General features: G+C 38.5%; 1 protein-coding gene across 2 annotated transcripts in view; it reads left to right on the top strand.

Moving 5' to 3' along the window:
* LOC123513692 (uncharacterized threonine-rich GPI-anchored glycoprotein PJ4664.02-like) overlaps positions 1 to 12,753 on the top strand; it is a 91,855-nt gene that overhangs the window by 60,960 nt on the left and 18,142 nt on the right. For both annotated transcript variants that reach the window (XM_045271052.1, XM_045271051.1), the window contains 3 exons: positions 2,410 to 2,577; positions 2,860 to 2,952; positions 5,865 to 5,980. In XM_045271052.1, the coding sequence (XP_045126987.1) occupies positions 2,410 to 2,577; positions 2,860 to 2,952; positions 5,865 to 5,980 (377 nt within the window). The remainder of the gene's footprint in view (positions 1 to 2,409; positions 2,578 to 2,859; positions 2,953 to 5,864; positions 5,981 to 12,753) is intronic.

The raw sequence follows: 12,753 nt of genomic DNA on the forward strand, positions 1-12,753 counted from the left end.
GGTTTAATGAAAGTAAAAATTTTGAAGTTAAACATTTAGGCAGTTTAATTTAAGACATTATAATGTACACTAATGTATGTATGTACGTAACTTTATAAAGTTGATGATCTTAAATTTATGAAGGGAGGGAAAGTGAAACGGGAAAGACACTAACCGGCAACCTGTGGAATGTAAACAAAGGGTGCATCATTGTATCACATACAAAACTTATGTACCACATTTCCACAAGGTTTTCCATTTTAATCATTGTAGTCACGAGTTCAGGTGGTTCTTTTGGCTTGCAAGGAAGATACGGTCTCACCAGCCTTCTTAATAATTAGAGTCTGCTGACTTGAAAATAGTAGAGACAGTAGATGGAGTCAAGATGGTGGCGAGCAATGCTATTAGTTTTCTCGCCTCTCTCGTGTCTGTGAATAATATCCAGCTTCACTTCGAGAGTAAGACACTTCCTGGTCTTCTTAGCAACGCTAGGCGACATTGCAGGACGTTTTGGTGGTAAATTGAGTGAGGGAAGACGAGCTGCTGCTGACGCTGTTAATGTTTTGAACAGGGGCAGTGATTGGTGCGCATGTTGTCCACGAGAGGCGCTGGTGTATTCAAAAGCCTGTTGGCTTGCATGATACGGCGGGCCTTTCAAACTTGGAAAAAATTATCTGGATAGAACTTCGTTAAAGCAAGTTTGGTGTTGTTAAATGAGCAGATGGTAGTAAAATGAAACCTTCATTGTGTGAACCTTCGTTAAGTGGGGGTTGCCTGTACATTTCATCTAACTTTATAAGGTACAGTCATCTTTTGATTAACGTGATTTTGATTTAATGCTACTTGATATTGAAGGAGATACAATTAAGTCATGCAATTTGTTTGATTTAATGCGGGTTAACTCGATGACACGCACACCCACGTTGCTTCTGGCAGGAACTGCACTAAGACGCTCTTGGCCAGATTCCTAAACAATACCTTCCACCTTCGTCCGTTGAAGGATACCATCCAGGAGAAATTGGAATCTTAAGAGTGAACACTGCCTTCCCACAGCTTGGGAAAGCAATGATCAGGCAGGATTTACGAAGGTGAACCAAGACACATGTTTTGGTCATTACCTTCTTATAAATTTTGCCTAAATACCTATTATTATTAATGTAGCTGATGTGATGGTAAATAAACACTGCTGCCAACCACCACCAAATTATACTCATGGTTTATTTCGTTAAACACATTAGCAATAAATGCGTAAATGTGGGATTATGTTCCCGGCATATAAAGTCGTACGAAAAATCACGTTGAATTAATATTTTTTAATTTTTTTGACAAGAAAGATGCACAGGTGAGAATGTGTGCTTCATTGTTTCAGTGATCTAGTGATGTATTTATGATATTTTTAAGGTTTGAGTAACAAAATCCCCAAAAGGCAGAGTTTCCCAGTGGCCAGGAATGTAAGCCTCCCAATGACCTTTGTTTTCTATGGGAAAACTGTTTGAATAACGTGATTTTGAATAATGCAGCTTCTCCAGAAATGTAACCCTCATGTTGATTGAGAGTTGACTGTTGTTGATTAAAAGTTGTGTTTATATGTCATTAGCTGGGAGAAAGGCATTGTGTGCACTGTTGCCACATTTCCATATTTTTTACACAATGGCCTTCATCAACTTATGTATTTATCATAAGCTCTGGTATCATAATAAAGATAAATTTTAAAGGAAATGAAACTCAGTAACTTATAGAGGATAGGTCAATGATAGCTCTAATAAGGTCATGCACCCTTGCCCCTTGGGACAGCCGAGGTCACACCCATACCAGTGTACCAGTGCAGCTGGTCTGGTGGCTGTGGGGATTCTCACTTGACTACAAATGGCCAGCCATGCAGAAAACAAAATTTTCCCATCCTTTTCATTGAAAAACAAGCCAATTGGTCCAGAAAACTGTGAACCTGGCAGCTTGAGATGGGGTGATGTGTGGATGAACACATGGTGCTAGTATTGCCAGTATTGTGCAACTTAATACCACAATAAAAAAAATGTACATGTATCATAGTGTACATTACTGGTAGCGGTTTGCAGGGCTGTCATACGTCTGTGTGGTCATTAAACATGCAAGGCGGTAAGTGAGGAGAGGCTGTATTTACGTGTACCTACTTTCCTTTTGTCAATTTTGCTTTTTTCCACAAGCTGAGAATAAAAGAAATTTGAATAATTTAGTTTCAATGCTTCATGCCTTTCTGTGTAGCTTTAATGTCATCATAAGCAGTACTGCAGATCTTACTTTCCTTTTTAATAGTACTATGCATTTCTGCAAGAGTGACTGAATTATCAGAAATACCATTCTCATTTCAGCTTACTTTTGCTTTCTCAAGATTAATTTGTACATATTGGCAGTGCTATCATTGTGTTAGCAATTTACCTTTGCCCATTACAGAAGCAGAAAGCAGAAGTGCATCATGAACAAGAAGTTCCAGTTGAGGCCTTCTTTTCCATGATGGACACCACCATCACTCATGATAGCACCACCACAGCTGCCGATGATGGCACCACTCTTGATGCCACAGCTCTTGAGGCAGCCAACAGCACAGTTATCCATCACCCGGTAAGGCAGAGAAGGGATTGGCCCAGACACATGTGTTGCAATTGAGTTTGATTTTGTTAATACTGTTGAATCTCAATAACTCGGACCCTGATAACTCGGATTTTGCAATAAGTCAGACTCTGACAGACCCATGGACTAAAGTCCAAGTTGAACTGCCCATCCTTTTTTTTTTTTTTTTTTTTTTTTTTACATTATCAAAAATCTAATTCCTACTAAAAATTACATTTTAGTTGCAGTTTAAATTATGATAAATTTGTTTCATTGCCTGCTTTGTTTTGTTAGGTTGCAGCAGCAGCAGCAGCAGTAGTAACAGAGAAGATGATAAGGGAGGCAGAAATGAACCAGAAAATCAAGAACATGGAGTTAATGTTGCAGGTAAGCCAGGGGAGTTTTTTTTTTTTTTTTTTTTTAGCCACAACATCTGTTCCTCCAGCTGCAACTGGTTAAACTGGATCTCTAGTCCCGCAGTCATGAGAAAAACAACATTCTTTTGCCTTCTATCTAGTTTTTCATTTAAAAACTTATAATGGTACCACTCCACTAGTGGATTCACAGGAATCACACCAGAAAAGTTACTAGACGTTTTCGTGGATGGTGACTTGTCTGATAACCTCCCTCCTCCCCACCCTTCTCCCCTCCTCTTCTATATTATCCATCACCAGCCTTCACTTATGGTATATAGTATACAAATCTAAATTATTAAAAAAAAATGCATTGAAATTTTTGTAAACTTAAGGTTTTGCTAAGATTAGAATGAATGACATAAGAACATAAGAAAAGAGGGAAGCTGCAAGAGGCTGCCAGGCCTATACGAGGCAGTCCCAGTTTGCTTAAGCTACCTAATTCCATCTATCTTCCCCATCCATGAACTTATCTAACCTTTTAAAGCTCTTTATTGACTCAGCCCTGACTACATGACCACTGAGACCGTTCCACTCATCAACCACTCTGTTTGAAAACCAGTTTCTTCCCATTTCTTTCCTAAACCTGAATTTTTCAAGTTTAAACCCATTATTTCTGGTTCTGTCCCTGCTACTGATCCTAAGAACTACATTCATGTCCCCTCTGTTAAAACCCTTATACCACTTAAATACTTCTATCAAGTCTCCTCTTAACCTACGTCTCTCTAAGGAATCCAAATTAAGTTTTTTCAGTCTCTCTTCATAGGGTATATCCTTCATTCCCTTATCTTTTTAGTTCTCTTCCTTTGCACTGACTCCAACAGAGCTATGTCCTTCCTGAAATGTGGAGACCAGAATTGTACCGCATAGTCAAGATGTGGCCTGACCAGCACCAAGTATAATTTTAGTATTACTTCAGGACTCCTGCTTTTAACATTTTTAAAGATGAAACCTAATACTCTATTCGCCTTATTTCTGGCCTCAATACATCGCTTCCTTGTACCAAGATCGGAGCTAACTATGACTCTGAAATCTTTCTTGTACTTGGAACTTCCTAGTGCCATGTTATCTATCGTGTACCTATTGCTTGGATTAACTCTACCCATGCTCAGTACCCTGCACTTGTTAATATTGAACTGCTTTAGTCGTCTATCTGTCCATTCTTTCATCCTATCCAAGTCTGCCTGCAAAGCCTTGGCATCCGAATCAGACCTAATTAATCTACCTATCTTTGTGTCGTCCGCAAATTTACTGATATCACTATTAATTCCACTATCCAAGTCGTTGATATATATTAGAAATAATAATGGCCCTAAAACTGAGCCCTGTGGCACTCCACTAACTACTACTCCCTACTCGGAATTAGATCCTTTGCCGCCTGTCATCTAACCACTCTTTAATCCAGCCTAATATTCTACCTTCTATACCGTATGCTTTAACCTTTTTTAAGAGCCTCTGGTGAAGTACCTTGTCAAAGGCTTTACTGAAATCTAAGTATAGAATGTCATAATTATCACCTTTGTCATAATTATCACCTTTATCTGCTGCCTCATAAACCCTACTATAAAAGCTCAACAAGTTTGTAACACACGACTTCCCTTTCGTAAATCTATGTTGTGTTTGATTTATCAAGCTGTGTTTGTCTAGGTGTTCCCTAATGTTTTTCACTATTATTGATTCCATTAATTTACCCACAACTGAAGTTAAGCTGACAGGCCTGTAATTAGACGCTAGAGTTTTATCTTCCTTCTTAAATATGGGAACCACATTAGCTTCTCTCCACATTATAGGTACCTCACCTGACTCCAGTGACTTCCTAAAAAGTACCGCTAGAGGCTCGCTGACGACTTCCTTGCATTCCTTTAGAACCCTTGGATATACTTCATCAGGTCCTGGTGACTTGAATTTCTTTAGTTTATCTATCTCCTGGTGTACCATCACCTTAGTTATATGAATATCTGTCAGACATGAAGTATAGGTATCGATCGTTGAAATTTTTGATGCTGAAAAAAGCCATTTGGAAAAAATTAAGTTTGGAGTCTCCACTCTAGTATATATATATATATATATATATATATATATATATATATATATATATATATATATATATATATATATATATATATATATACATACATACATACATATATATATATATATATATATATATATATATATATATATATATATATATATATATATATATATATATATACATATATATATGACTCAACTATGCACCGACTGAATGTCAAGAAAAAAAATATGCTGTCAGTAGCATGAGATGGTTAGAATAACTGCATATAAATGCACTTGGGCTTTAATTTCTTGTCATCAAGATCTATACATACATATGTAAAGATTTCCAGTAATGGTAAAGTATTGTAATAGTTATGTTCTTTTCCATGCAAATATCAGGTCTGCTTCTGATATCAGCATTTTTTCTCTTGTGTAAGTACTGATATTTATTCAATTCCTTACTTATGCCCTCACTGATGTCTGTTACCTAACCATGTGACATTTTAACAGCTCAGTTTATTAGTAATTTTCATGAAAATGCAAAAAAACATCTGTGATAAAAGTTTAGTCTTTCTCACAAACCTCACTTATGATTCTTTTTTTGCCTTAAAAGCTTTTTTTTCTGTTTTACATGATTAAGTCTCCAGTTTCTGTTCTACAAATCCTTGCATTGAGTTCTTTGTGCTGTCTCATTGTTGTAGTAGTAGCAGAGATTTTAAAGAACAAGTTCACCATCACTACTAGTCTATTATAACATATTGCCATATAATCTTGTCTTGCATTTTCACTATAAAAAATGTCAGTGTTATATAGCAGTTGTCCCTACACTTTACTTGTTGTAGATTTTAAAATGTTTGTGTACTGCAGGATGAAATGTTGAGAAAGGGACGTGTCTTTGAGGAAGAGAAAAAGCAGTGGACCAAGAAGATGGAAGAGCAGAGCATTGCACTTGTTGCTTTAGAGGAAGAAAATACTAAGCTCAAGTAGGTGTTCAAGTCTGGGTCATATACACACTGTCTTACTTGTCCCCCCTCCTCCCTCCCACTGATCTATTAAGTGTCTTCCTATGAAACTCTCTCTCTCTCTCTCTCTCTCTCTCTCTCTCTCTCTCTCTCTCTCTCTCTCTCTCTCTCTCTCTCTCTCTCTCTCTCTCTCTCTCTCTCTCTCTCTCTCTCTCTCTCTCTCTCTCTCTCTCTCTTTAAACAAGCATTAGTACAAAACACTATGTATCCAAAGGCACACTGCCTCTATAAGATGGGAGATGGAGTAGAACTGGAGGAAGTAAAAATGGAAAAGGACTTAGGAGTGACGATGGAAGAAAACAATCAACCAGTAAGCCATATTGATAGAATTTTTAGAGAAATATATAATCTGCTAAGGAATATTGGAGTAGCATTTCACTACATGGACAAAGAAATGATGAAGAAATTGATAAGTACTATAATAAGACCCAGATTGGAATATGCAGGAGTAATGTGGACCCCTCATAAAAAGAAACACATAAGGAAGTTGGAGTGACTACAAAAAATGGCTACAAGAATGGTTCCAGAATTTGAAGGGATGACATATGAGGAGAGACTAAAGGCTATGGATCTACCAACCCTGGAACAAAGAAGGGAGAGAGGAGATCTGATACAAGTTTATAAATTGATCAACGGAATGGACCAAGTGGATAATGAGAAACTGATCCTGAGAGAAGAATATGACATTCGGAGCACAAGATCACATAGTAAAAAGCTGAGAAAAGAAAGATGTCTGAGAGATGTTAAAAAATATAGTTTCCGTCAAAGATGTGTTGAGACGTGGAACAGTTTAAATGAAGAAGTAGTGTCTGCAACGAGTGTGCATACTTTTAAAGTAAGATTGGATAAGTGTAGATATGGAGACGGAGCCACAGGAGCATAAAGCCCAGGCCCTGTAAAACTACAACTACAACTAGGTGAACACACACACACACACACACACGCACGCACGCACGCACACACACACACACACACACACACACACACACACACACACACACACACACACACACACACACACACACACACACACACACACACACACACATACACGGGACATCGTCGATGGCGGATGTGGTCGCTGAGCTCCAGAGCAATCATCTCTAATTCTACAGTTACCATTGCCTAAGAGTAACCAAGGTGGGAAAGGAGCTGGTAATGTTTGTCCCGTCTCCATATAGTCATGTTAACTGTTGATTAGCAAAATAATGTCCAGGAAGGTAAATATAAACTGTAGCCTGCGTTTGAGCCATCAGCTGGTTTGTTTACATCTGCGCAACATGGCGGCCGTGAACTCGAAAGATGAATCAGACTTCACAGGATTTCAAGGAATAATGGAGAAGAGCGCTTATGTGAAGAAAATTCTGGAGTTGGAAGGTAAAATTGAAAAACTGTTTGAAAAGTATGGGGGCCTGGAAACGAGTTATGACAATGTAATGAAAGAGTGTGCCGATATGAAGAAGGAAAATGAAGCACTGAAAGAGGAAGTTAAGCTAATTAAAGTGAATTGCGAAAAATGTGGAGAATCTCTAGGAAAAGTGATGGAGAAGCAGGCTGAATGGAAAAAAGTCAGGAAGTGGAAAGAAAGGAGGTAAATTACAAAGTTGCAAGTCTGGAAAAGGAAATCAAAGAGTCTGGGAGAAAACTTTGGGCCTTGCTGAAATTATAGATCAACAGATCATAGAAGAGAAGATTGCTGAGAAAGTGGTGAAGGTTATTAAATCAAATGAGACATTGGTGAGGGAAACTGTAGACAAAAGAGATGTGTGGTGATATTTGGTGTGGAGGAGGATAAGACACCGAGTAAAATGGAGAGAGAAAAACATAAAAAGGTGATAAATAATATCATTAATGTGGTGCAGGAGGAGGAAAAGACCTAGTACAAGAAATAGAGGACTTCCATAGAATTGGAAAGTTCACAAGAGAAGGTATGAGGCCAATAAGAATCAAACTTAAGTCACAAAAGGATGTAGATGAATTGGTGGAGAAGTCATGGAGGCTAGCCCAGCAGGAAACAACAAGGAAGATTTGGTTGAGAAGAGATCTCGGTGAAAAGGAAAGAGAAATGTTAAATGAGTTGAGAAAGGAGGCTTTGAAAAAAATGAAGAGAGGACAGAAGAGGAGAAGAAAGAGTTTTCTGGAGAATCTTGGATATGAGACTGAGGAAGTGGTTCATAACCCAGAAAAGTACAGCAAGAAAGGACTAAAGAAACTTACGTATGAGCGGAATGTAATGTATTCCAACATAAATGGAGTGATATCGGGATTTTAGAACTCAACGATTACTTGAGGGACAAGAACCCAGATATTGTGGGTCTTACTGAAACAAAACTGAGAGAGGAGAAGACCTGATGATGGTTGGAGAAGGAAATATAATGTTTGGAAAAGAAATAGAGTAGGTAAGATGGGAGGAGGAGTGATGTTGCTGGTTAAAAAGATATAAAGGTGGATCAAGTGAAAGAAGGTATGGGAAAGGCAGAAGTGCTAAAGATCAGAGCAGAAACTAATGAAGGAAAAAGAGGCACTACATAGTGGTGTACGTACCACCTAAGACAAATGCATGGTCAGTACAGGAATATGAAGAAATGATAAGTGATACAGGAACATGTCTGGAAGAAATGTTGGGTGGCTGTGAACGAACTATAATGATGGGAGATTTTAATTGTAAAGAGGTGTGTTGGGAGGACTGGTCAATGGAAGGATCAGAGACAACATGGGGAAATACACTATTGACACTGGCAATGGAAAATGTGTTAACTCAGTGGGTCAAAGAAGATACTAGGTTTGGAGGAGAGGGAGCATCGTCAAGACTGGACTTGGTCTTTAGTACAGAGCCAATGGTCATTGAGGAGATGAGGGTGGAGTGCCCTTTAGCAAAGAGTGATCATGCAGTTTTGGAGTTCAAGGTGATAGATGAAGAGAAATCTAGAAGAAATGAAGAATATAAAGTGGGAAGATGGAATTATGCCAAGACAGATTTTGGAAACCTAAAGAAATTCTTTCAAGAGACAAATTGGATGAAATTCAAGAGTGCTAAGGGAGCAAATGAAAAGTGGAAGGAATTTATAAAATATACAAAGAAGGTGAGAAAAATTTGTACCAATAAGACAACATAGAGAAGTTGGAAAGCAGGACTGGTTTAACGATAGATGTGAAAAGGCTAGAACAAGAAAAGAGGATGCATGGAAGAGGTGGAGAAGGAAAAGACGGATTAAGCAGTGGGAAAGTTACAAAAGAGCAAGAAATGAATATGTGTTGATTAGAAGAGAAGAAAGAAAGAAACAAGAAAAGGATATAATTGATAAATGTAAAGACCAACCAAGGCTTTTTACAGACATGTGAACAACAACATCAAAAATAGAGAAAGTATTGAAAGTTTAGAAGTAAATGGAGTATGCAGTGAAGATCCCAGGAAATGGCAGAGGCTATGAATGGATGCTTTCGGAAGGTATTCACAAAGGAGACTGCTTTTGACAAACCACTGGTAATGGAACAGAAAGGGATTATGAAGGAGTTTCAAGTAACTGTGGAGGAGATCAAGAATATGATGGGGAGTTTAGAAGTGAGAAAAGCTGTGGGACCTGATGGGGTATCAGGATGGATTTTAAGAGAATGCAGGAGCAACTGGCAGAAAAAGTTTGTGAAGTAATTGATGCCTCATTAAGGGAAGGTGTAGTGCCCCAAGACTGGAAAAGAGCTAACATTGTCCCAATCTATAAATCAGGTAACAAGAGAGACCCATTGAACTATAGACCAGTGTCACTTACAAGTGTGGTAGCTAAGATGTGTGAGAGGGTGGTGAAGAATAGATGGACAGACTTCTTGGAGAAAAATGACATACTTTGTGAGTGTCAATTTGGTTTTAGAAAAGGGCGTTCATGCACGACAAACCTGATATGTTACTATTCGAGGGTGATAGATGTAATACAGGAAAGAGATGGTTGGGCTGATGGAATATATCTGGATTTAAAAAAGGCCTTTGATAAGGTACCACACCGGAGACTGATCTGGAAACTTGAAATGGTAGGAGGAGTGCATGGCAGTTTACTAAAATGGATGGAAGACTTTTGGTAGGAAGAGAAATGAGAACAATAATTAAGGACAGACCATCAGAATGGGGCTTGGTGGAGAGTGGAGTTCCACAGGGATCAGTGTTGGCACCAGTAATGTTCGCGGTCTACATAAATGACATGGTGGATGGGGTGTCCAGTTATGTGAGCCTATTTGCAGACGATGCAAAATTGTTAAGAAAAGTGAGATGTGACAAAGATTGCGAACTACTCCAGGAAGACTTGGACAGAATATGGAAATGGAGCTGTACATGGCAAATGGAGTTCAACACGACAAAATGCAAGAAAATAGAGTTTGGCAAGAGTGAAAGAAGAATCAGGAGTATGTACAAGATAGGAAATGAAGACATAAAAACCAGTCATGAAGAAAAAGACCTTGGGGTGACAATTACCAATGACCTATCGCCAGAGAGACATATAAACAAAATAATTGGAGAAGTATTGAACTTATTGAGGAACATAAGAGTGGCGTTTTGTATATTTAGATGAAGAAAATAATTACTGCAATGATAAGACCGAGGCTTGAATATGCAACAATACAGTGGGCTCGAACTTAAAGAAACACATAAGGAAACTAGAGAAAGTACAGAGGGCTGCAACAAAATGGTGCCTGACTTAAGAGATTTGACTTATGAAGACAGACTGAAAAGAATGCAACTTCCGACCCTGGAAAACAGAAGAGAAAGGGAGACCTGATAGCAATATACAGAGTGATGATTGGCATGGAAAAATGGATAGGGAAGATCTGTGTATGTGGAATGAAAGAATGTCGAGAGGGCATGGGAAAAACTAAAATGGCCACTTATAGGAGAGATGTGAAAAATATAGCTTCCCTCATAGAAGGGTGGAAGCATGGAATAGTTTAGACGTGGAAGTGGTCAACGCAAGGAATATTCATGATTTTAAGAAAAAGCTGGACATTAATAGATATGGAGACGGGACAACACGAGCATAGCTCTTTTCCCGTAGGTTACAATTAGGGAAATACAATTAGATAAATACACACACACACACACACACACACACACACACACACACACACACACACACACACACACACACACACACAGGACAGAAGAAGAGAAGAAAGAGTTTTTCTGGAGAATCTTGGATATGAGACTGAGGAAGTGGTTCATAACCCAGAAAAGTACAGCAAGAAAGGACTAAAGAAACTTACTTATGAGCGAAATGTAATGTATTCCAACATAAATGGAGTGATATCGGGGATTTTAGAACTCAACGATTACTTGAGGACAAGAACCCAGATATTGTGGGTCTTACTGAAACAAAACTGAGAGAGGGAGAAGACCTGATGAAGGTTGGAGAAGGAAATATAACGTTTGGAAAAGAAATAGAGTAGGTAAGATGGGAGGAGGAGTGATGTTGCTGGTTAAAAAGATATAAAGGTGGATCAAGTGAAAAAGGTATGGGAAAGGCAGAAGTGCTAAAGATCAGAGCAGAAACTAATGAAGGAAAAAGAGGCACTACATAGTGGTGTACGTACCACCTAAGACAAATGCATGGTCAGTACAGGAATATGAAGAAATGATAAGTGATACAGGAACATGTCTGGAAGAAATGTTGGGTGGCTGTGAACGAACTATAATGATGGGAGATTTTAATTGTAAAGAGGTGTGTTGGGAGGACTGGTCAATGGAAGGATCAGAGACAACATGGGAAATACACTATTGACACTGGCAATGGAAAATGTGTTAACTCAGTGGGTCAAAGAAGATACTAGGTTTGGAGGAGAGGAGCATCGTCAAGACTGGACTTGGTCTTTAGTACAGAGCCAATGGTCATTGAGGAGATGAGGGTGGAGTGCCCTTTAGCAAAGAGTGATCATGCAGTTTTGGAGTTCAAGGTGATAGACGAAGAGAAATCTAGAAGAAATGAAGAATATAAAGTGGGAAGATGGAATTATGCCAAGACAGATTTTGGAAACCTAAAGAAATTCTTTCAAGAGACAAATTGGATGAAATTCAAGAGTGCTAAGGAGCAAATGAAAAGTGGAAGGAATTTATAAAAATATACAAAGAAGGTGAGAAAAATTTGTACCAATAAGACAACATAGAGAAGTTGGAAAGCAGGACTGGTTTAACGATAGATGTGAAAAGGCTAGAACAAGAAAAGAGGATGCATGGAAGAGGTGGAGAAGGAAAAGACGGATTAAGCAGTGGGAAAGTTACAAAAGAGCAAGAAATGAATATGTGTTGATTAGAAGAGAAGAAAGAAAGAAACAAGAAAAGGATATAATTGATAAATGTAAAGACCAACCAAGGCTTTTTACAGACATGTGAACAACAACATCAAAAATAGAGAAAGTATTGAAAGTTTAGAAGTAAATGGAGTATACAGTGAAGATCCCAGGAAATGGCAGAGGCTATGAATGGATGCTTTCGGAAGGTATTCACAAAGGAGACTGCTTTTGACAAACCACTGGTAATGGAACAGAAAGGGATTATGAAGGAGTTTCAAGTAACTGTGGAGGAGATCAAGAACATGATGGGGAGTTTAGAAGTGAGAAAAGCTGTGGGACCTGATGGGGTATCAGGATGGATTTTAAGAGAATGCAGGAGCAATTGGCAGAAAAAGTTTGTGAAGTAATTGATGCCTCATTAAGGGAAGGCGTAGTGCCCCAAGACTGGAAAAGAGCTAACATTG

Source organism: Portunus trituberculatus, chromosome 36 (genome assembly GCF_017591435.1).
Source record: "Portunus trituberculatus isolate SZX2019 chromosome 36, ASM1759143v1, whole genome shotgun sequence".
Taxonomy (NCBI): Eukaryota; Metazoa; Arthropoda; class Malacostraca; order Decapoda; family Portunidae; genus Portunus; species Portunus trituberculatus.